Source organism: Trichoplusia ni, chromosome 8 (assembly GCF_003590095.1).
Source record: "Trichoplusia ni isolate ovarian cell line Hi5 chromosome 8, tn1, whole genome shotgun sequence".
In the NCBI taxonomy this organism is placed as follows: Eukaryota; Metazoa; Arthropoda; class Insecta; order Lepidoptera; family Noctuidae; genus Trichoplusia; species Trichoplusia ni.
In genome coordinates, this window is record NC_039485.1 from 12,914,831 (window position 1) to 12,937,214 (window position 22,384).

Genomic DNA, 22,384 nt, shown 5'->3' on the forward strand with positions numbered 1-22,384 from the left:
AGGGGACGCGTGTGGGCGGTGACTTGACAGCCAAAATCTGCACTTTCCTTCGACTTTCTCTCGGAGGTGCGAAAGGTGTTCACTTCATTCGGGGGCTCGCAATGCTTATTCGGTAGCTGGCGCCTCATAAGTGTACGCGTTCTAAACGCGCGCAACGACGGTCGTTCCCTTGCGTCACACGGTGCATCGCGCGTGGTTCAAACATATTCAAAGCACCTGCATGCGTCTTCCGAGTTTGAGTTTATAAGGAGTGTGGGTGCAAGGAAGTAACTTATCGTGGTGGTTGGCGAGCGATGAGAGGGTGTCATGGCATCGAGCAGTGTCTTAGTGATTGTAGCGCTGGTGTGCGTGCTGGGCGGCGGTGCGCCTGCGCGGTTTCCCGTGAGTAAGCTTTACGCCGAGGGCGGGCGGCCGCCTTCATATCTTATATATTGATTTATTACTCCTCGCTGTACTTATTTTTTCATTACGTCGTACCGACGATGCTGCGTATTTTTGACTTTTCAATGCGTATTGAGTGTTTGTTTAACTGACTTAAGTAAACAAACTGTTAAGTCTTACTAGTTGTGAATTGTAAAGTACGAATAACGTATATGGTTAGACTTTAACATATACGTCATAAGCTCGTCATATTTATCCCTATTCTATGACCATTGTGTTTTTATTGCGAAAACATAATTAACCGTTGTTGATCGTATTATTATAATGCCCATAGAAAACAGAAGGACGTAACAGGACAATGGCAGATCATTTGCTATTTCCCCGTTAAACGATAACAAAAAAAATATTTTATATAAATAAAAAAATGCTGTCATAAATGAAATTATACTAAAATTAATATAGTTAGTGAATTACTCAGTATAGATGAATGTACATTGTACGGAACTTGCAACTATAACTTGCAGACTAATTAACTAATGTTCTGAGCTACATGCGAGGGCTGACTGCGCCAGAATGCAGATACTCTACATAGTTAAATTTTTAGCATCTCTTATTTATTACATTGGAAAACCAACCCATCAATAATAGTTAGAATATGCTTTATAAACATAATTGCTGTGTAAAATAATTTACTGAAAAATCTCTGAAAAATTATAGTCCAAATATTATATTTTTATAAATATTATTCCCGAATCTAATGCGTTAAAAGCTAAACCTTTAATTTGCCTATTGAAGTATAATTAAACTTTTAATTAAACCTACCATTCATTAATTTTTTATATGTTACTAATACATATTGCTAACTTTACCCATGATTATTTATCATAATACCAGTATAAAATTTTTGTGTCACAATTTTAGTTGTCATACTTATGCGTCTAATTTTTTTATGCATATTTAGTAGGACTGAGAATTGGCTACTATTTATTTTATATCTATGCTTTTTTAATGATTTTTCTACACAAGGAATTCACGGAAAAAAATAAATGGTAAAAAAAAAACATCTGCGATGTCAGCTAGCAGTCAATAAAAATGTAGAGTTCAAGGAAAGCTATTACTTAGACGTACAAATAACCAATTGCAGTGTATTGTACGTCCAAATCAATAAGTATATAAAATACACTTTTGAATGTGAAATACATGAACAAATACATACAATATGTTTGTTTACAAAAAGTAATATTTAATTAATTTAATATTTAACGTTTATTGTCGTTCATATCCAAAAATCTTAGCTCGTGTTGAAATTTAAAGTAGGTAATGCAAATAAATAGAAGCAGGTGATAATATTAGTAAAGTTGTTCACTTTCAACGATTTTCACAAGCAATATGATAATCAGTTTCAAAAATACATGTCTCGACTTCTTGTAACCGAACGTGTGGCGTGTGCTTGACACGCTTTTGTTAGTTCATAATATTAGAATTATTACCACTTTTGTACGATGTCAATGTCAGTCACTTTGTTTTTAATGATAATTCTTGCTTAGCCAACGAAATGTAGTTCGAAGGATTCCAAGAATTGAACTGTAAATTATTGATTTGTTAATTAAAATTTTACCTTACTTAATTTTGTTTACGCAAGTCAAAGCTTATATTGTAAACATCAGACGTAAAACCCTTTGAATCCCCTTTGAAATGTCTAAATAGAAGTTGTTGCGAAGAGATTTCTTGAGAAATAAGCAGTAGATACTCCTTTGTGCTAACCTCCCTTTTATTATATTGTTTCAACGTTATTTTGTGTGTACATAAGTAATGTAGCACGTAAATAATGAGTATCGTGTTACATTTTAGTAATAATATGAAGCAAGTCTTTGTCTAATATATTCGTAGCATTTAGATAGAGCTTCGAGACATTCAAGGTTTCTTAAACAAAAAATAATACGAAAACGTTTTTTTTAAGGTCCCTGCTGATCGTAATAAAAACTTTTTGGTATCTACACGTGGATTCGATTATCACAGGCACCTTGAAGATATATTATTACAGGGGAAACTCGGTGTAACATTATTCGCCGGGACGCGACATTTGCTCTTGATTTATAAGTTTGTAGGTGACACACGATGAATGGATACCAAATTGATTAATGGAAACAATCCTTCATTATGTGACATCTGAATCCTTTTATTTTTTTTACATTGATTTACTTTTACCTATTATACCTTTGATAAAGTGTAGATATGTTTGTTTTTCATGTGGTTTCGTGTCTAAATTATCTGTAGGTTTTAATAGTTGGTTCATTAGCATGCGAAGCTATAGTCTGCCTGTTTCTGTTTCATCAAAATTGAGTAACCATGTCTTTAGTAATTTGATAGCTTGCAGAAGAAGGTGAAAATGTCTAATAGCTTTTAGAGTAATGCAGTAAGAAAGGGCTAAGTGCGCCTTTGTGCTTTCTTTTGTAGACTTCAATATGTGTTGCCATTTTGTAGGACTCATGCGTGCTTTAGAATCCGGAGCTATTTTAGCCTCCCCGGTTATATAATATTACGTCAATAACGGGTTACCTACAATGCACATTTTTCCGATACTATTAAAACTTTCACCAAATTATGGTACATTAACAACGCCTAGCGTTACGATTTTATTTTGACAATTATATTACGTAAGAAGAATGCAGGTGTTTCGCGCACTGGATCACGTACTACGTTACACAACGCTAACGTCGTTGTAGTTTTTCAATCGTTCGGTGATTCATGGCGAGCCTTTGTTGTGAGCCGCGAGCCCGCGTCCGCGACGTGCCTGCCTGACGGACCCGCAGCCTCCGCCTCATGGAGATCGATACCAGTAACTTTCATCATCGGACACATACCGACGACGACGTAACGCTATTCAATGCCAAAATTAAAGTAATCACCGCCGCCATTATACCATTCCATTTATTACGGACGCTAATTATTTATTAGAACTCACATTGTCTCGAGAAAATAAGGAATAGGAAAAACAAATAGCTTAACTTTCCCCTTTACTTCTCGCATCCGTTAATGTCGAGCCTACACTTAGCTGACTCATGTGGACTTGATTTCGGTTTCACTGTTGTCCGTCGCCTGACTGACATGATAATGCCGACACTTTTTATATTCATAACAATAAACAACAGTAACCACTAACCACTTACATTTTCATTGTGCCCGCTGTCTCTTAGACAACTATCATTAATCATTCACATTGCGAAAACAATGAATCCAGAGCAGCAACTACTTAACAAAAGCTTTTCACCGATAACTTAGCTTATGACTCTTAAAAATGTTTTCCTTGCTACAGTCTACAGAACCACAAGGTTACCTCAGAGACGGATGCGGTGTGTACCAATTTTTATCTACAGAATATCTAATGACATTTTAATAGACTCCTGCAGTCTCTTTGAGCCGCAGGCATTGGTGTAATGAGATAATTAATAGAGATCGTTGACCTACTTAGTGCGAACCGGCGGATCAATAAACATAACCTAATGTATTGAAACATAAACCGTGAAAATTACCATAGCGGGCCTAATGTGCGTGTAACTTAACGAATTATTTTAATAGAGACTGTGGTCTATAGGAAACAGATGTTCCAAAACAAGGCCGTCTTTGTGGCTTATTATAATGACGATTACTTAACAAGGTTAATAAAAGTGTTGTCTAGTCATTAATGAGAGTAATAAAAGTAGTATGTGAACATGTCGCAGACGACATGGTCGTGACAATGGTGCGAGGGCGCCCACTAGACGGTGGCGGTCCTGCCGGCGCGACCGGCCCGGCCCACTTCGTTAAAACATTTATCATCGCCTTATACGAAGCATTTCGGTGTTCCTGATACCCACATTGATTGTATTGTTGGAAATGAGATATCAAATACTCAGGAAGCTGAGTAATCTTCAATGAATGATAGGTCTAGTCACGCCGCGAGCCGGCCGGTCGGGACCTAGTTATGGAATTAGCTCATATTGCTTGACACAATGAATGACACTAATTCGGTTCGAGGATTTAATATAATCTGATGATTCTTTGAATTTAGCATTTAAAGTCTTCTGATCTATTCGAGTGTGTCGTAATTAAACATACCAATAAATTCTTAAACAAAAAGTCTTCTCCAGTTGATGGAAGAACCGTGATAATCGATTAAACTGTTTACCTATTAATAATCTTCTGAGAGACTCCCTTGATACGATGTGGAGCTTCGTTATAAAGATTAATGGTACAGATTTTGTAATCACCATAGTCAATATACCGTCTTGCGATTTGTGTTGCTTACTCGATAATTATCGGAGTGACTCACTCGATTCGCCGGGGTTGATCGATTTAACGTTGTCTGTTGAACGTAACAACCCAGCCCCTCTAGTCAAGTGAGATTTCGACAACCGTTAACGTCACTAAATAATGCAAATGTATGAAAATGACGTTTAGTTTCTACAAGTCACGTGACTTTGACCTATCATCTCTCTACATTTCAGCATTTTGTGTAGACGTTATCGATTGTAGAAAGGTCTTTTGGCTACAGGAGCAGTTGTCCAAGTTGCGCTATTATTGCGCCCGGGAACTGTTACTCTATCTCAGCTCCAAGAGGCGTGTCTTGTATTGGTGATTTGTAGTTATACAATCTAATAATTTCGTATCTCATCGTTTTCACATCCTTGAGTTTGAGTCACAATAGCTATCAATTTTGATTAATTCTATTATTATACGTGCATGAATTTGGCTATCTTCAAAAACTTTTACTTAATCACTTACGTACGTAAGTCCCTTAGGTATACAATCGCTTGTAAGCTTAATCGTTTCCTATACTTTCGAGACTAGAGATAAAAATAACAGTTCAGTCGTTTATTCCAACTTTTCTGGCAAGGTTTCCAACATTTCGGTTATAAAACCAGCCATATCTAACTTTAGCGATATAGCTTCGTAAAATAATTCAAGTTTCTCAAGATTTATCTCTTTAAATTCACAATTTAGTATGAGCTGTTTTCCAGGAAAATCAGAGAAATGTTCCTTCGATAAAAATGCATGTTTTGGGAGAAAGAATGTCGAGGGTCGCTTTAGTATTTATTTAGCACATTTTTGGGTCCATTCTCTCGCTACGGTACACAGGCCGTAAACGACCCTTTTTGGGCGCGATAAAAAAGGAGGAGTTCATATCTACTTACTGACTTTTTGTTAGCTCATTATTTATTCAAACATATGTACAAACAGCTCGAACTATAAAACGTAAAAAGCACAAATATTGCCAATAATATATACTTGACTCACCAGATAATAACATAAGTTTGAAAAATATAAATGAAGTTTAAATGTTCTCTGAAAGTATTTGTTTACATGTATTTATTCTTATAATAACTATCGTGAGACTGATTCATTATTAAATGATGTAACGGTTTACTCACGCGTATTACAGTACGCGCGTACAGTTCGACTCTCGATCCCGCCGCGTCTGCTCATGATTAAGGACTCCGGTTGGGTCCGAAACTAGTCGGGCTACCCCGATAAATACGCGTGAGTAAACCGTTACATCATTTAATAATGTATTTATTCATTTATTGTATGTTTATCATGTTACATGATGTACCTTTTGTTCACGTTGTAGTAGTAAGCTGCTATTAACGAAAGCTATTCTATTTTATTTGTTCAACAAATTGAAATTTATTGGAAATACTGATAATTTTAGTTCAAGAAATATGAAATATTATTAGAAATATTACCTCCATACACATACATTCATGCTATATTATTTGCTTAAACTTTTATATTTTTTCTAATTAGTTGTGCAAATGAAAAAGATGCATGATTTATGGCAGTTATTTCTCAATACACAATAGATAAGTTTCTTATTCGTAGTTTTTATTCTTTAACTTACATAACGTTCTCTTTTCTTTTGTCCTTTGCCTTATGTGGCTATATTTTTTCAGGACTTTTTTTCTCTACACGGTTGGTGGACGAATGCGGATCATGTGCAGGACAGTTCTGATGTCCAAGTGGTGTACCTGCCAGCCCTCATCCCTCGGGAGGCTCAACTAGCTGCTGACAAGGCTATTGATGACATCCCTGTGCCGTACAGCTTTGATGCCTTTGGACGGTATGTTAGCCAGCATTGATTGAATTTTGCCAAAACTGTGACTCGTTTTGAACCGTGTTGAAGTCCTAGCGAATAGCCAAATGCTGTGTATTCTTTGTCTCGAGAGCTCTAAAGTTCGTAGCAAATGAAATTCAGGTACAGATACAGTACGTCCAGTGGTACGTGACGCTAGTAAATTCTAATAATAGTATTATGTACATTAATTATGCTTGGAGTTCACCTCTCGTAAAGTTTTAATGGCCATAAAAACCTTATTGTTTCGATGTTGTTATTTGTCATGGTTACAAAGAATGTAAAGGATTAAAAATATACATTAGAGAATGCGAGGACAAAGAGTTTGCTACTTTAATATTAATGACTGAGTTGTTAATTTAATGGGGGTTTTTCAGATGACTGAAACGAATCTATACTTTATTTATTTCAGAAATTTTGAGCTACAGTTGGTTCCGAATCGTCGGCTGGTTTCACCTGAGTTTCGAGTGTGGACTGACCTTGGTCAGGAATCAAAACTTTCGGCAGTAGACCCATCATGCCACTTTCTGCACTCCGGTCCGAATTCAGTTGCAGCTTTCTCAGCTTGCAGAGATCACTCTCTTGTAAGTTTCACTCACACACCCTACAATATTTCATATTATTACTTGGACTTGATAGATCAAGAAGTAAATCTACATTCCTACTTTTCAGCATGGTCTAATTGTCGTCGACAATTCGACCTACGAGGTGCGTCCTCTGCCGCTAGGCGCTGGGCGGGCAGAGAACGGCAGCGGGCGCACAGCTCACGTGATCCGCCGCGCGCCACCACCAGCCTCGCCCGGAGACGACGCACGGCCACTGCGTCCGCGAGTGCGTCGACCGCGAGCTCACCCACCACGGCTCAAACCAGGCCCTCCTAAATACACCATCGAAATTGCCCTGTTCTTGGATGAGGCCGCCTACAAAATTTTCCACCCTTTTCTTAATTATAGCGAGACTGACTTGCGTGATATGCTTTTGGCGTACATAAATGGTGTAAGTTCTTATTTACTTTAGTGGGATATATACCTAATACATGCTTCCTTGTCCACATATATTGAAATTAAATATTACTAAATTTTACCTGCGGCTGCATCGCTAATCCAGAGTATCGGCTACAAATACCACATTTCTTGTAATAAAGTCTATTTTCCTTTGAACGTAGAGTCAAAAATCAACAAAATTACACACGAACGTTCGTCCTGATAATATAACTTAAAGTGATTTCCTACATTTCTATAATTTTCTGATTTTCAGGTACAAGCCCTATACCAACATTCGTCTCTAGGCACTCACATCCAGCTGTCTCTTGTACGGCTAACGTTGCTACGCACCCAGCCTTCGTCGCTGCCCGCACACGCGGAGCGAGGCCTGCTTCTTGACTCGTTTTGTGCTTATCAACGATCCTTGAATGTGGAGGATGATGACGATCCACAGCATTGGGACATGGCGCTGCTGCTTTCTGGGTAACTATAAATACATACTTAAATCGGTATAAATACGTAAATCAGAAGACAATTTTTACAACTCTTTGGATTTTGCGGGCCTTATTTTATTCAATGCATGTTAACAGACCTTCTGTATTTTTTGTGTTCGTAAATAAGTCAGTAATTTTATTGACAATGCAGAATGTATAAATACAAGGTGTATTTAGGTATTAACACGTGTATACTATTTTACAGCGTTTTTTAAATATTTTTTTTGTGGTTTCGGTGTATTCATTTCTTACTCTGATGATTCATTATTTGGGCAAAAAAACGTGTTTGCATTTTTTAAGAAGACGATTAACGACAGTTATTATGGTTTTGTGTAGTGTAATAAGCTTTATGCCTTTTATTTTTTGTAAATTGTAACTTTGTTTGTAAAACTAGTGTATCTAAAGATAAAGCGGCGTTTACTCTGCATTTAAGGTTGGATTTCTACTCTTTGGAGGGCGGTCGTCGTAATGGGGTGACGATGGGGCTGGCGCCGGTCGGCGGCGTGTGCCTCCCCGCGCATGCGTGCGTCGTGTCCGAGTTCGGCACGTCGGACCTGCTCGGCCGCCCCTATCCCTCTGCCGGCTTCACTTCAGTCTATATCCTCGCCCACGAGATCGGACACAAGTCGGTCATAACTTTTATTCTGATCTATTTTTGGAAACTTTTTCACATCAAGAAAGGTCAACGGTAGATTCACTCGATAACTTTGAATCTTGATTTCTTTACCAATATTAATAATTGAGGAATAGATTTGTGGGGTCATTAGCCTAAAAACGATTAAAACCTAACCGTATTTAAGAAATAATGATGCGGGTATTGACTAATGTTTTGATGAACAAAGAAGGTGTAAAGGGACTTGAGGTAAATGAAATATAACAAGGCCAATAAACAAAGAAGTGCATTACTTACAACGACAGCTGTCAGCAACGGTCAACTTTGAGTATGTCACTGCGTATATATTTATTAAAGAAACATGAATATAATATTACCTCTAATTACTTTGGTAGGATATTACCCATGTCTAAAAGAGTATAGCAAAACTATAATAGTTAATACTAATTTATATCAGGAAGAACAAGAGCCTTATAACATTAAGTTTTTGAGGCTTTGATATCAAATCTTTACTAAATTCCAATACCGTTCTTCTTTAACTGATCCATTTAATTACAATGGGCTTACGAAACTCCTGTGGTTAATAATATCGAACCCTTGTGACTTTGTAACAGCAAAACGATCGCCTTACTTCCAGCCTGGGCATGCATCACGACGGCACTGGCAATAACTGCGCACGCGACGGATACATCATGTCACCGTCGAGGGGCACCAACGGCGAGGCGTCCTGGTCCACATGCAGCGCAAGAGTCGTGGCGGATTTGCAGTATGTTGATAAATAAAAAAAAAAGATCAATATTGGAAAAGCGCCTGCTGAAGTCGAGTATTAAATTTTCCACTTTTTTGTATATGCTGTGGCCTTCAATACATGTGGCTGGCTGTTATAGAAACGTCACTTTAAAGTCCGCCTTGGGGTATAAAGGAGACCAGAATTCCAATATACTACTAAGGTACTTCAGTAAGTGTACGTAGGTCTTGCGGTTCTATGCATGGATTTGTATGCACGACGTGCAGGTTCGATCCCAAAGCAGCCAAAGTACTTTACCAATGTAACTTATCCAAACCTATATTGCCTATTTATTCGAAGACTCCACTAAAATGCGGTGAACCAAAACATCGTGAGGAGTTTTTCCCCCTCTCCTGTCCCCATTCTATGAGGGATAGCGTTAACAGGCTGGTTTTAATTCATTAACAGTTTAAGCTATATCGTTACATACCTGTGGACAATTTTTAACATATGAAATTAATTGTGTTGTGTCTCCGAAGAAAACGTGCAAACCATTATATTTTTTTATAAACAACATACACGTCTTTATATATGATTTGATATCGAGTGGCTTAATTAAATACCCCGAGAGCAACGCTCTTACATAACCTAGACTAACAAGCAGACAAAACGTGTGTGCCGTCATGATGTTTTAGTTTATGATATAATGCGCTAAACATTATTTGATCGCGTACACTCATATTAATGACAACGAAACCACGCGTGAGCAGTGCGTGATGTCCTACGTCACAAGTAGGTATTAAATCTAATAGACAGTCGCGGAAAATTATCCAAAGCAGTATTTATGTTTAAATAATGCAGTCATTGATGACTGCGAAGATTCTTATTAGTATAGGGGAATAATAAAGAATTTTATTATTCGATTAATATTTAATTAGAAGTTCTATACAAACACATGAATGGAACTCTACTTTTGAACTATCTCAGAGTTCACACAAACTCACACAAGTATACGTGAGTTTAGATCTCACTTATATTTATATGCTCCTTATCTGTTATATTATTATAGTTGTCATACACAGTCACATGACCCATGCGACAAAGTCGAACTAATATTATAACGAGAATTATCAAGGTAATTCGCATAAACCGTCACATTTGCTGAGCTAAGGATCTGTTTATTCGTGACGTCTGTTTGTTGACAGATGGGCGACGTGTCTGTTCGATGGAGGCGATGACGAGGACTTGGATGCGCCGGTTGAGTTGCAGCACGAGAGGTTCGGCTCAGCTCCTGGTGCCATCTGGAGCGCAAAGAAACAGTGCGAGGTCTGACCTGGCTACTTAAAATGCTTTAAAACTGAATTAGTTTTGAAACTGGTTCTGGTAGTTGCTAATACATAAACTTAGTTTATGAGACAAATACTGGCACTAGAACTGTGTAAAATTGAACGACTTAAAAAGTAGTTTTTTATTTTATCTTGTTTCTTGTGTGATGAGAGCGATGGAATATCAATATACACCTTAAACAGACGATTTCTAATCTTACCATTACTTTTCTCTTAAAGTGAGAGAAATAAGTTGCAGTTGTGAAAGCAAGACAACAGATATGTACATACGTACAGATATATACGTTTTAGTGATGTAGGAAGGTCCTTTGGTTACTACTCCCATGTTCTGTCGCAGGTCCTGCTCCGAGACATAGACGCAGCACCATCTCCGAGCGCGCCGGTCGGCGAGCACTGCGCGCAGCTGGCGTGCCGCACGCCGCACCGCGCCGGGTATTACTACGCTGGACCCGCACTACCTGGCACGCCCTGCGGACCTCATATGGTTAGATAGTCGTCCTATTAAGATGAATAAGGATGTATTTTAGTCTGTAACAATAAGATTATAAATACATATATGAAAGGAAGTCTTCAAGGAAGGAAGTCAAGAATGTGAGAGTAAAACAAGAATGTGAACTCTTAAGAGCTCTCTTAAAAAATGTTGTTTAGTTAATGGCTTAATAAAAGGGTTATGTAAGACGCTGTTCGCGTACAAAATCACATTTAATTGTTTAAAAGTTTACTTAATTTAGCGCATCTCAAAAGGTTTTGCGATTTTGGATTTGGCGCCCACCGCGGTACTCACAATATGAGTTAAAACTTTATGTTTAGATTAAATTAATACAATATTTCACCTTAATCTCTCTTTCCTATTGACAATCAATGAAATTGATACTGTAAAATAACTAACCCTTGCTTCAGTGGTGTCAAGGAGGCGAGTGCGTGCTGGCGAAAGCACTGCCCACATCCAGCACAGCTGCTCCGAAGCCCAGCAGTGAACTGGATAATAGTCTGGGCGCTGGCTGGAGCCCGTGGCGGGAGGCGAGCTGCCAGTCCGGCTGTACCGAGCGCGGGCGCGGGTTCCGCGAGCGGCGCAGGACATGTAGCGCGACGAATACTGGCTGCCAAGGAGCGTCATATGATGTCGTTCTATGCAATGACACTAAGGTTCACTGAGCTTTTGGTCTATAACTAAAACTCTTTTCACTTTTGTTTTCATAAACTGCTGTCCTGATTCCAGACTATTGTAACTTACCTATAAATTCAAAGAATTATTTTTTGTTGATTATGAAAATGTAGATAATATAAAGCTGCACACCGCTGTAGAAATTATCTTTTTAGAGGTGTTTCACGTCTACAAAGTACGTGTACCTAATTAATAAATCTATACTATAAATCATTTTACATTATTTTCATCAAAAAATTAGGTTAATTGCCATCCCAGACGACACTTACATATTACGAACATTGCCTTGTTACCTATTCTGTTTAGATATATGTTAGTAATATTGACTTGACTTCCAAGGTGTGCGGCAAAAAGACTCGCGTGGCGGCGAGTGAGCTGGCCTCTCGCAAGTGCTCGGAGTTTGCGTCGCTGATACCCGAGCTGGATGCAAGAGGGGGCGGACTGCAAGCGCCGCATGACTCCAGTGAGACATTACTTTAGTTCACGTATTACTACTTGACCAGGCGTTGAATCTCTTTGTAATTATTACAAGAATGTAGAACTCTAGTCACATATTTAAGATGTTACAGGCTAGTAAAGTAGTTAGCGCTTGCATTATCTGCAGAGGTCTGTTTAAGTTCGAATGCTTTTTGTTTCTGTTTTTTTTTAATCTGTTATTTTTCTGTGGACGGCATACTTATGTAGTGACATCTTTCTTATCACTTCATAAAAGAGATCTGGTAAAGAAGCCTTTACCACTCCCACATTTTTTATTTTTACGGGCTTCTCAGTCAGATTTACATTTAAAAGTGCTATGATTTACAACCTTCTATATTGGGCACTGTTCAATTAATATTATTCTTTGTATTGTGTGTAAAAATTTCAATCTGTCTTTTTCCTTCTTTTCGTGTTGTTGATGTACAACCTGTTGTTAGAGTAAGCCACCCATAACGCTCCGTGTGGATTGAGAACCTTTGAAAAAACGTAAGTTTGCTGGATTCCTCTGAGAATTTAATAGACATGCCGAAAAGGACAATTTCCAAATTTTCCGATATGCCACAAGTTTTGTTATTTAATAACTAGCATTCCTTTGCATTGTATTATTGTACTACAAATCTTATTTATGTACTCGCCAGCTCGCATGTGGATGGGGTGTGCAGTATTCTGCAGGCGCGTGTCGGGCGGTGGGTTCTACGCTCCTCGCGTGGAACTTAACGACGTGGGGAAGGATCCCTACTTTCCAGACGGCACCTGGTGCCACAATGACGGCAACCAAGACTACTACTGCCTTCAACACCACTGTTTACCTGAGGTAAGATCGTTGGAACAGTAGGTACCTAAACTTTGATTTAATTAGAGATTCTTTCGTTCTTCGAGTTTCTTCCAACAAGAGCTGACTAAAAATAATGATAAAGTTTTTTCAAGAAACATACTTAAGTGACTATCTCATTGACGATTCTCTATAATTAGTAGCGATACTTCACATCTGTAAACGAAAACGCTGCTTACTTAAATCTTAATAGTTCTTAACAACAACGTCGTTATACTTCAAATTACCTCAATTCTTCAACAATTTTTAGCATAGATTCCAGGTATAATGAACGACAAGATATATGACAGCTAATCGTTTCAAATAACAATAATTATGAGTTGTCACGCGACAACCCGTCATTAGTATAAGTGGCATCACTAAAACATTCTAGTTCTGCTTACAATTTAGTTGATGAGTCATTAGTAGATCTTAACGCCACCACTTGGTGGGAACTGTCACAACTATAGTATCGGTACTTGACTCGATAGTTTGTTGTAGCCTTGGGAAACTCACCTGAGTTTGTGGTTCGTGTTTAATGTCATAGATGGCGCTGTATGGTTATGTTCAGAAAAAGGGGATGTCAGAAAATTGTTTTTTTGGTTGTTGTGTGGTCATGAAAGAGTTACTGCGGCCCAGGTACAAAAGGGTGGGTGGGTCTAGCAGTAAAAGTCTGACACTCCTTCCCATTGCGGAAAGCGTCATTTGATGATTTTCCAACTGAAAAAAAGACCCTTATTCACATAAAAGCTTTTGCTCATTTCACTCATTTCAAATTTACGTACGTTAAATAAATTAAGTACGTAAATATAGTGGTTTCCTTTCTATTTCCCTTTACGACTAACATAATGAAGTTAGGCGTACTCCGTAACAGTGATTGATCACATTGACTGACTTCGCTTAGTCATGACACTTGACATGAGCTAGGAAAATTAAATATATTCTTTTATGACGTATCCGTCACTGTCATACTAAGATTTAAGCACTGAAATAGTTTTAAAGCCTAATTATAACATGTTGTCCAAAAACAGCCGGAATGATAAAATTGAACTTTTGTTAACATTCATATACAAAATAACTCAATAATTTTAGATAACGCTTTTCTTACTGCAAGTACCAATATACAAGTCCCATATAAATTAAAAAAAGGTCCTTTCGAGCATAAAAGTGATATCTTCATTCCTGTCATGTATCTGTCAAGCGTATATGGCAGAATAATCATGAACGAACCACAACTACAGTCTACAGGGTTTTAACAATGTAGCAACATATTAGAAGTCTATAAACGGTTAAGAACATTTAGTTACGTTTATAGTGCATTGTCTTGGTATAAATAGGCTAATAACCGCACAAACGGCAGTCTAATCTGTTGTTTGTCAACAGTGCCGCGTCATCTCACGTGCTCTGTCAATCTTTTAAACTACATCATTAATGTTTTTACAATACTTAAAAATACGATTGCGGTAGAGCTAAAATTATATTTTTAATTGCAAACAGATTATAAAATCATGATGATATTTTTTGTAGGAAGGAGGTTGCAATGCGTAAAAAATTAAATTAGTTTTTATAAATGGAACTAAAATGGCTGACTGGATTTAGCTTTTATAGTTAATTAGAATATTCATATACGTAATGTAGGCGAAAACCCTAAAGAGCAAAGATAAACACAAAACCTGAAAAGAGACGCGAACAATTTTGTGCATTGACTTGAAAAAGACAGCAAAATGTAATGCGTTGTTCAATTCCTTACCCGTATTTTTAAGTTCATATTTTAAAATAAGCATCAAAATGACACTTGAATGGAATCATAATAAAAAATCAAATACACGCGTCCCTTTGACAATGGCTGAATACACTTTGGCAATTCGTTTTTTAAATATTAAAAAGTATGCACGCACTGCGCAGTATCACTTGCCATCAAGTAGCTAAAATTGATAGTATTCATTCGCTACGCAATTGTTTATCGCTTCCGTAATTAAAGCGTAGTCGCTCAAAAAACCTGCATTATGATAGTAAAGAGTAACATAGTGAAGTAATACTACTACAAAGTATAATCTTTTAATTTATTATGGTTTGAAAAAAATGTTGTTCAATAGGGAGACTCATTGTTAAATTGGATCTTTTAAAGATTTTAACTCTTTGACAATACTGGTTCTTATAATATACATTTCTTTAAAATTCAATGTACGTAAGAGGTTTAATATTAAACTTTTCTTAAAAGCGACGGCTGGCACGACGCCGCTGGATATGTTGGTCTGACTATGCCTCGGTTGGACTTCGTCGGTCAAGTCGCAAGGGGCGCGTTGTGCAGTGTAAAACCAGCAGGAGCGTCCCTTTAAGCTTAATTTTTCATCCCATAACATTTTATTGTTGAAAAAATGAGGCTATCTAGACATCCATTGGTGACTCGCGCGGTTTCCTTTATCACTACAGACATGCCGCATACCGTTAGAAGTTAACGCACTGTTAAGAAAAGATCAAGTATTATCTGGCTCACGCTGTTATCATAGAGAGAGCCTGAATTGTATTATGAGATAATATTTGAGCGGGCCTGCGTCACTCGACAGCTGATTGTGATACTTTGCTGTTGTTTAACCGCTGTATTAGCAGTCAAACACATACCTTATTCCAACTATCTTACGTGCGTCATAGATTTTTCAAAGTTATTTGTTTATTTTAGGTGAATTATTGACCCAATTCGTCATAGTTTATCTAGACGTTTAAATTGGACCGTGATGTATTATGCAGGTGATTCTGTATAATTTTGCGTCCAGATAATGACAAGTAAACTCGCTCTTGATAAAGTCTCTTGAAGTTCGCAGAATATATGCGTAACTGAGTTATTGGTACCATTGGTCATCTCATGGTTCGATTTCAGTACCAAGTTATATTTAGAATATTGTTAATAGAATAGGTAGGAGTATAAGTAAATACTAACTTTAGCTTAATAGCCAATAACTACTTGTGTATCACATGATCACATACATAACTTGGCAAAGTACGTACGTACGTAGGCGTTGTCAAGATTTAGTACTTCATAAATCATTAAATTATAACGACATGAAGGTTTCATTTGTTACCGCCAACATGTACCGCCATGCTCTACAATACAATTACGATTGTTTACTAATCTTATGTCATTGCATACAAGTTAGTTACAAGTTCCACTCATGTGCAGTAGAACCTAGATAAGCCTCAAACGGAAGCAGGCAAGGGCATGTATTGTACTCCACCAAGGCTGTTGTTAATTGTTGACAGATTACCTTAACTCTACTTACTTTAATGTTATTAAATTCTCCATATCAATTAAGTAAATACTTTTAATAAAGTAACTATATGACGATGAGATTTTTGGACTATTTTCGACACTATAAGCAGCATCCCTTTAGATCTTTGCTTTTATATTAGGTTTTATACTGTTTTGTAAACATAAACGGTAAAAAAATGTTTTTTCTGGTCACGTTATTATTTAACAATCAATTTACTGATTTGCAACCGCAGGCCATAACTACTTAGTAGCAAATAATTTCACTAACAAAAAGCGAAATCAACAGAGCACATCTAAGTACGTAATTTCAGTACTTATTTACCTATTTGAACCTTCAATTATCTCCCTTATTATGTGATTTTAGTTTAATTACGTTTGCCTAATTCCGTATATTTATTACTTATAGTTTTTTTTTAAACCCCTGATTACAGATCCTAATAGAAATAGGATGTAGGATGAAAAAACATAAAGATGTGATTATAGAATTAGCTTTATAACTAATCATCTTTAGTGCGCATGTTACAATATTTTTGACTGTTTGGATAGCCGAGTGGTATACCTAGGTCACTACGCCAAACCAACAGCGCTCGATGTGCGCGGGTTCGATCCTCGCGTAGGACGGGTGTCTTTGTGAATGTAACTCGAGTGTTTGAGAATCTTCGACTACACAAGGATTAAATACATTGAGTTTTGGAGGCTTGATCACACTTTTCTCCTAGCTTTGAGAAACTTTTTTTTTTCATAATCTTTCTGAAAGTAAACTTACATAGGTACTATTTAAAGTGAATATTTTAAGTATTCTGTCTTACAAACTATAATAATATATTTTATTTTTCTAATTATCATTAAAACTATTGACACTTACTCATTTAACTTTTTAATAACTTTGCAGTATTGCTAATAAACAGTTTTATAACATAAGATTTATACTTAAACAGTTATACAAAGCTTTCAAGAACTATTAAGTACTACAAATAAAAATAAGTTAATCAGTCGAGTTATTTTTAGTTGTAAAACGATAAAATTGAAGGCTAATCAAACATCACGCGCTCTGTGCGGTAAAACTAAGTTGCATGAAACTAAATAAGTGTAAAAGTGTTTATAACGATTATATTATAATTTAAAATACATTATGAGATCATTTACAGTAGACTGCTAACAAAATCAATATAATTTTCACATTTCAAGGACTATAAAAAAGACGAACAAATCTGTCTTCACATCTGGCTTCAGTATGCGGTGTTTGTCGTTACTCCTTTGTTTTTGTTATCGTCTGAATGTCTCGAAAAATAAGTTTATATATAGAATCGCGCGGATGATTGGATAATCTCAGATTTTAATAAATTTACTTTAAATTGGTCGTATATTTCCATAAAGCTGACAGCGTGTTTGAAGTACGTTTTGGGTGCACCGCACACCGCTTTTGGGTTAATGGGTAATTTAATCGCTTCATGTTTTTCAGTTAGTTCATTTTGTCTTTCAACCTGTGGTTGATTGTATTGCCAAAAAAAAGATGTCCTTTCAATAGTTTATCAATTTAGCTATAAAAATAGTAATTAATGTGGATATTGGCTTGTAAGATATGTCAATAAAAAATTGAAACCTGAATAGAGAATGCTGTCGAAAAAATCATTCCCAGATAAGTTTCGAAATGTTTACATTACGGCAGATTACTGTCGCATAAATAATGTTTTATTTTGATAAGCCTGAACTCGTGCCTTAGAACACGCCATTATGATAAAAATATACATTTATCTTCTTTATTTACAAGCATTCGTCAGCGAATTAGAATCATTTTCGTAGTTACTTAAATTAGAATGTCAATAGTATGATGTACAGCTACAGAATGAGGTACTAATTTTATGAAGAATTGAGGCTTGATATATTTGTTTCACGACTCCTTAAAAAAGAAGTGTAGATTTTTTAAGGGCCATTGAATTTCTTTATTCTGCCATAGCTTTTGACAAGCCAAGCTACATTTTTACAGTTGCTACCGTTAAAAGGAAGCGTTCAAATGTGTGGAATTGACATTTGGTTGGGATAAGTCATGTGATTCAAATCTGTCATTTTCTTACAATCGAGTATTTTTAAAATATTAAGTATTGTAGGAATGTTATTTGGTTAGACGCGATTATCGCTTTAACTGATTTCATATAAAGCAGAGCGCTAACGAAAGCTATGCTATATTTTTGACGAGAGCTTGAAGTTTTTATTTTCACACTATTTTCTTTGTTATCATTTTTAATTTGTCTTACATTTCAAATAGACAATCAAAAGCGAATATTGCTTATGTATCTAAAATAATCTAAATAAGAACTACCTACTTACAAGAGACATAATAGAAACGTAAACAAAATTACATTCAAGTATTATGTAATTACAACAATCCTATTGTTTAGGCATTAAACAAATAAACAAACGTGTGTCATTGAGTAAAGTGTATCAATTATGTAATTGCAACAATTACTCGAATTCCAAAATTGTTAGTCGCCAGCAGTATCGTATCTTCAAATTAAACTGGTTTTCTTCATTGCAAGTTAGGTTTTCTGTTCAAATGTGTGAAGGACTTCTGTACTAACGAGACGTAATAATAATTTAAACCAACCGATATACATATACTATCGAAAGAATTAATTGTCACTATTTTTAGCGCGATAAATGATACGACTCTACTTTTTGAATAATTGCCATACGACTTAAATTAATGACGAAAGTAAGAAGTTGCTGACGTATCTTTTCGTAAAATAATGATATTTTCTTATACACGGTATTGGTAATTGAACCCCGTAATAGTATAAACTAATGTAAGTATATCTATACCAATTTAACATACAAAGACCCTAAAAGATTTACCGATATTAGGTAAATAAAAAAAATAACGCAATGTGAAATATACATATATTTTTAGTATTATAAATAAGGACTCAGTTTTCTTCCTCGTCTCTCCCATAATAATGCTGTGCTGTGCCCGACAGTTTCCAATATTGTATACATATTAAAATCTACTAGCTAATGTCAACTTAAAAATGTACATTATAGAACGCAATAATTCAGTTTTAAGTATAAGTTATGTACTGATTGAAGTATAAGATATGTTTATAACCGCGGGACCGTTACGGAAACCAGATATAGAAAATGCGTAATGAAATTCGATTTCTTTGTGTTCTATGTACATTTTCTCGTGCGACATACTCTAAATAGACTGATGTAGTATCGGAAGGTATTAATAGTGTTAGTAACATTAAGTGTTAAAGTACCTCGTACCTTTAATTACAGTAATTACGGTTACTAACACCCTTCATGGTTAATCTCGTAAACAAGGAACCTCTGATACACAGATTAGTTTATGACTCTTTGCGCAACACTATTTAAATATGCATTGTAATAAAAACAGAACTTGTGAGTGTCATAATGCGGGTTTTAGGCGTATTACAAGTAAAAATGAAATAAACAGGCTTGCGAGACAAATACTAGAAAAGTTCAAATCGTTTGTAAGGTAAATGTAGGTTGCATCCATACCAATAAAATCTGTAGAGCTTTTGCTCTACGGGTTTTATTTCAAGAGTATAAGAAAGAATATTCAAAATCAACAAAAGTTTGCGTTATTGAGTATATATCTTTGGCAATATTTGTAATTGAAATTACGTAACTAGAAATATTACTCTTCGGCTCTTTTAGACGTAATGTATTTTCAATTCGAACAACCCCTTATGCAATAACGAAGCTCAACAGATGCTTAGCAAAATACTCCTCTCAACTATCCTGCGGTCTTGGTCATTTTCAAGGAGACTGTATAGACAAATATATATTTAAGAATGTCTTTGATCAATGATTCTTAGAGGTAAAGTATTATTATTGAATACGGCTGTATGTTGCAAAGGTAAATAATTGTAAATCTATTTATTTCACAGAATTTCAAGATGACAGCGCAGTGGCACATCTGGGAGCTTCCAAGCGAGGATGTCGACGGACCCTTCAATGCGCGTGCGTTGATGACACCGGATGACGAAGTGGCAGAAGACGCTATACGAACCTACCTCTCATTAGACCCTTCAGGGGTCCCCTTAGTCAGATCAGCTTTACCACCACATATACTCGACGAACCAGAAAGCTATTGGGAAGTTGAAGATTACGTTGATATTCACAATCAAAGGCAACAATCAAATAGAAAGAGAAGTCAAATAGAATAGAAAGAGCGCGTAACTGAAATCATAAAAAACTGCCCGCCAAATAGACAAGCGACATCTAGGCATTGACAAGTCATTTACTTGTCACTTATGGAAAAGTATTGTCATTCCCATACATTTGAATGATTTATGACATCGCCCAGCATTATGTATTCGCATTTTTTACATAGTGAACTTCGTATATAAAGCATGATCTTGCCAAAATGTAGTTTTAAGGGTAGGTTAATTGATTAGTTGTAAGTTGGTGCGACCAGTGCCTTAAGCATTTATTAGAAGTTAGTTACTACAGTATTACTGAAAGTATTAGAAATATTTAAGTGTAAATAATATCTTATTCTGGAAAATATCGTGTTATTTGTTTGTGTATTCCTCATTCCTATGAACAAGGCGTGATAACTTTGATAAGTGTAACGTTTACAATGCAGGGATTATATTAAAGAGATTTGCCGACCTTCGTTACGTAATACAAGCGTTAGTCATGCCTGTACGGCTGTAAAAATCTTTGAATGTATACTCATAAATGTTAGATAAAAACAACCTTAGCAAACGAATAAATCAAATACTAGTCTTTCTATTTATATTGAACAGAGCAGATGTTTTGTTTTTTTAAATCATAGAGTAAGATGTTCTAGTTTTAAACTTCAATAAATTTTATATCCTACTTACAGTTTATATGAAAAGAGGTATTTTTATGGCGCATGTTTTCAAATAAAACTTATATTCTATTTATGCGTGTTTTATTTAAAATAATTTATGTAACGATGTTATCGCATGGTTCGCTTACTGTTGAATAAATATGAACAAGGATTTTATTAACATGTTAAGTTACTTGGGTAGTTAACCTAGTAATACTTTGGCTGTTTATCTATGTTTATACCAATTACAGTAAAAAGTTAAGACTGTTTTCTATCTTATATTACATCAAGATAGGTGCTCTATCCTTTCATCAATTACGCTATTCTTTAAGCTATAAATGGCGAATCCTGTGTCATTCGACTCGCTCCTACACTTCAAGAATATAAAGGAGTTTTTATCACTTTTATTCTTAATTTATTTTAAAATATTCGGCACCTGACTTTTGTCAGTAAGATTGATGGCAGCCTGCAAACTTCAAACATTATACACATACATATACAGACGCCGTACCTACTTAACTGAGTATATATGTAGTTATCACATATATTAGTTTTAATGTTGGGTATAAAGACATGAAGTAGTCGGTTACTAGCCTAGCCTGTGATTAATTGGCATCGGCCGACGCATGCGTGATGCGGGCTTTTGTAATGGATGCAAATGATGTCTTTATGTAGATGCCTTTTATCATAATTGTAAGCACATAAGACGGTGACACTTCAAGAAAATATAAGTCCAAAGGTTTTGGAGTAAAAATACTTATGTTATCTTATTATCCCATCGCCTGCGAACGTAAACACAGACTACAAAATAAATAATTCATTGAAACGGATACAATTACACACAATCGGTTTGTTGCACTTTCAACGCATGCTCTGTACGTATTGTGCGACCCGTTTACAATACCTACACATATAAATAAACTCTGTGATATATTACGTATGTGTTGTGAATATAACAAATAAACAACACGCCCTGTATAGCAGAGCAGTGCCTTTTTTTTTGGTAAGGCGGGGGAATCCTCATGGACTCCCACTCACTCAGGGGTGTGAAAAACTATAATAAACCTGACCGCCATGCTACGGTATCCGCGTGTCGGTGTATGGCAATGCGTTGCAATCCTTCATAGCAGAGCAGTGCCTTCAGACTAGTTACATGACTCCGACCAGTAAGGCTAATGTCATCAT

General features: G+C 36.1%; 1 protein-coding gene across 1 annotated transcript; it reads left to right on the forward strand.

Moving 5' to 3' along the window:
* The first annotated feature begins 4 nt into the window (after nt 1-4).
* On the forward strand, nt 5-21,272 carry LOC113496608 (A disintegrin and metalloproteinase with thrombospondin motifs adt-2-like). The gene is made up of 13 exons (XM_026875880.1): nt 5-381; nt 6,315-6,481; nt 6,906-7,077; nt 7,166-7,489; nt 7,751-7,959; nt 8,404-8,595; nt 9,221-9,349; nt 10,516-10,636; nt 10,994-11,140; nt 11,557-11,802; nt 12,161-12,284; nt 12,937-13,112; nt 20,289-21,272. Exons 1-13 carry the CDS (start codon nt 307-309, stop codon nt 20,565-20,567), a joined length of 2,361 nt encoding a protein of 786 aa, XP_026731681.1. The 5' UTR covers nt 5-306; the 3' UTR covers nt 20,568-21,272.
* Nucleotides 21,273-22,384: the final 1,112 nt, after the last annotated feature.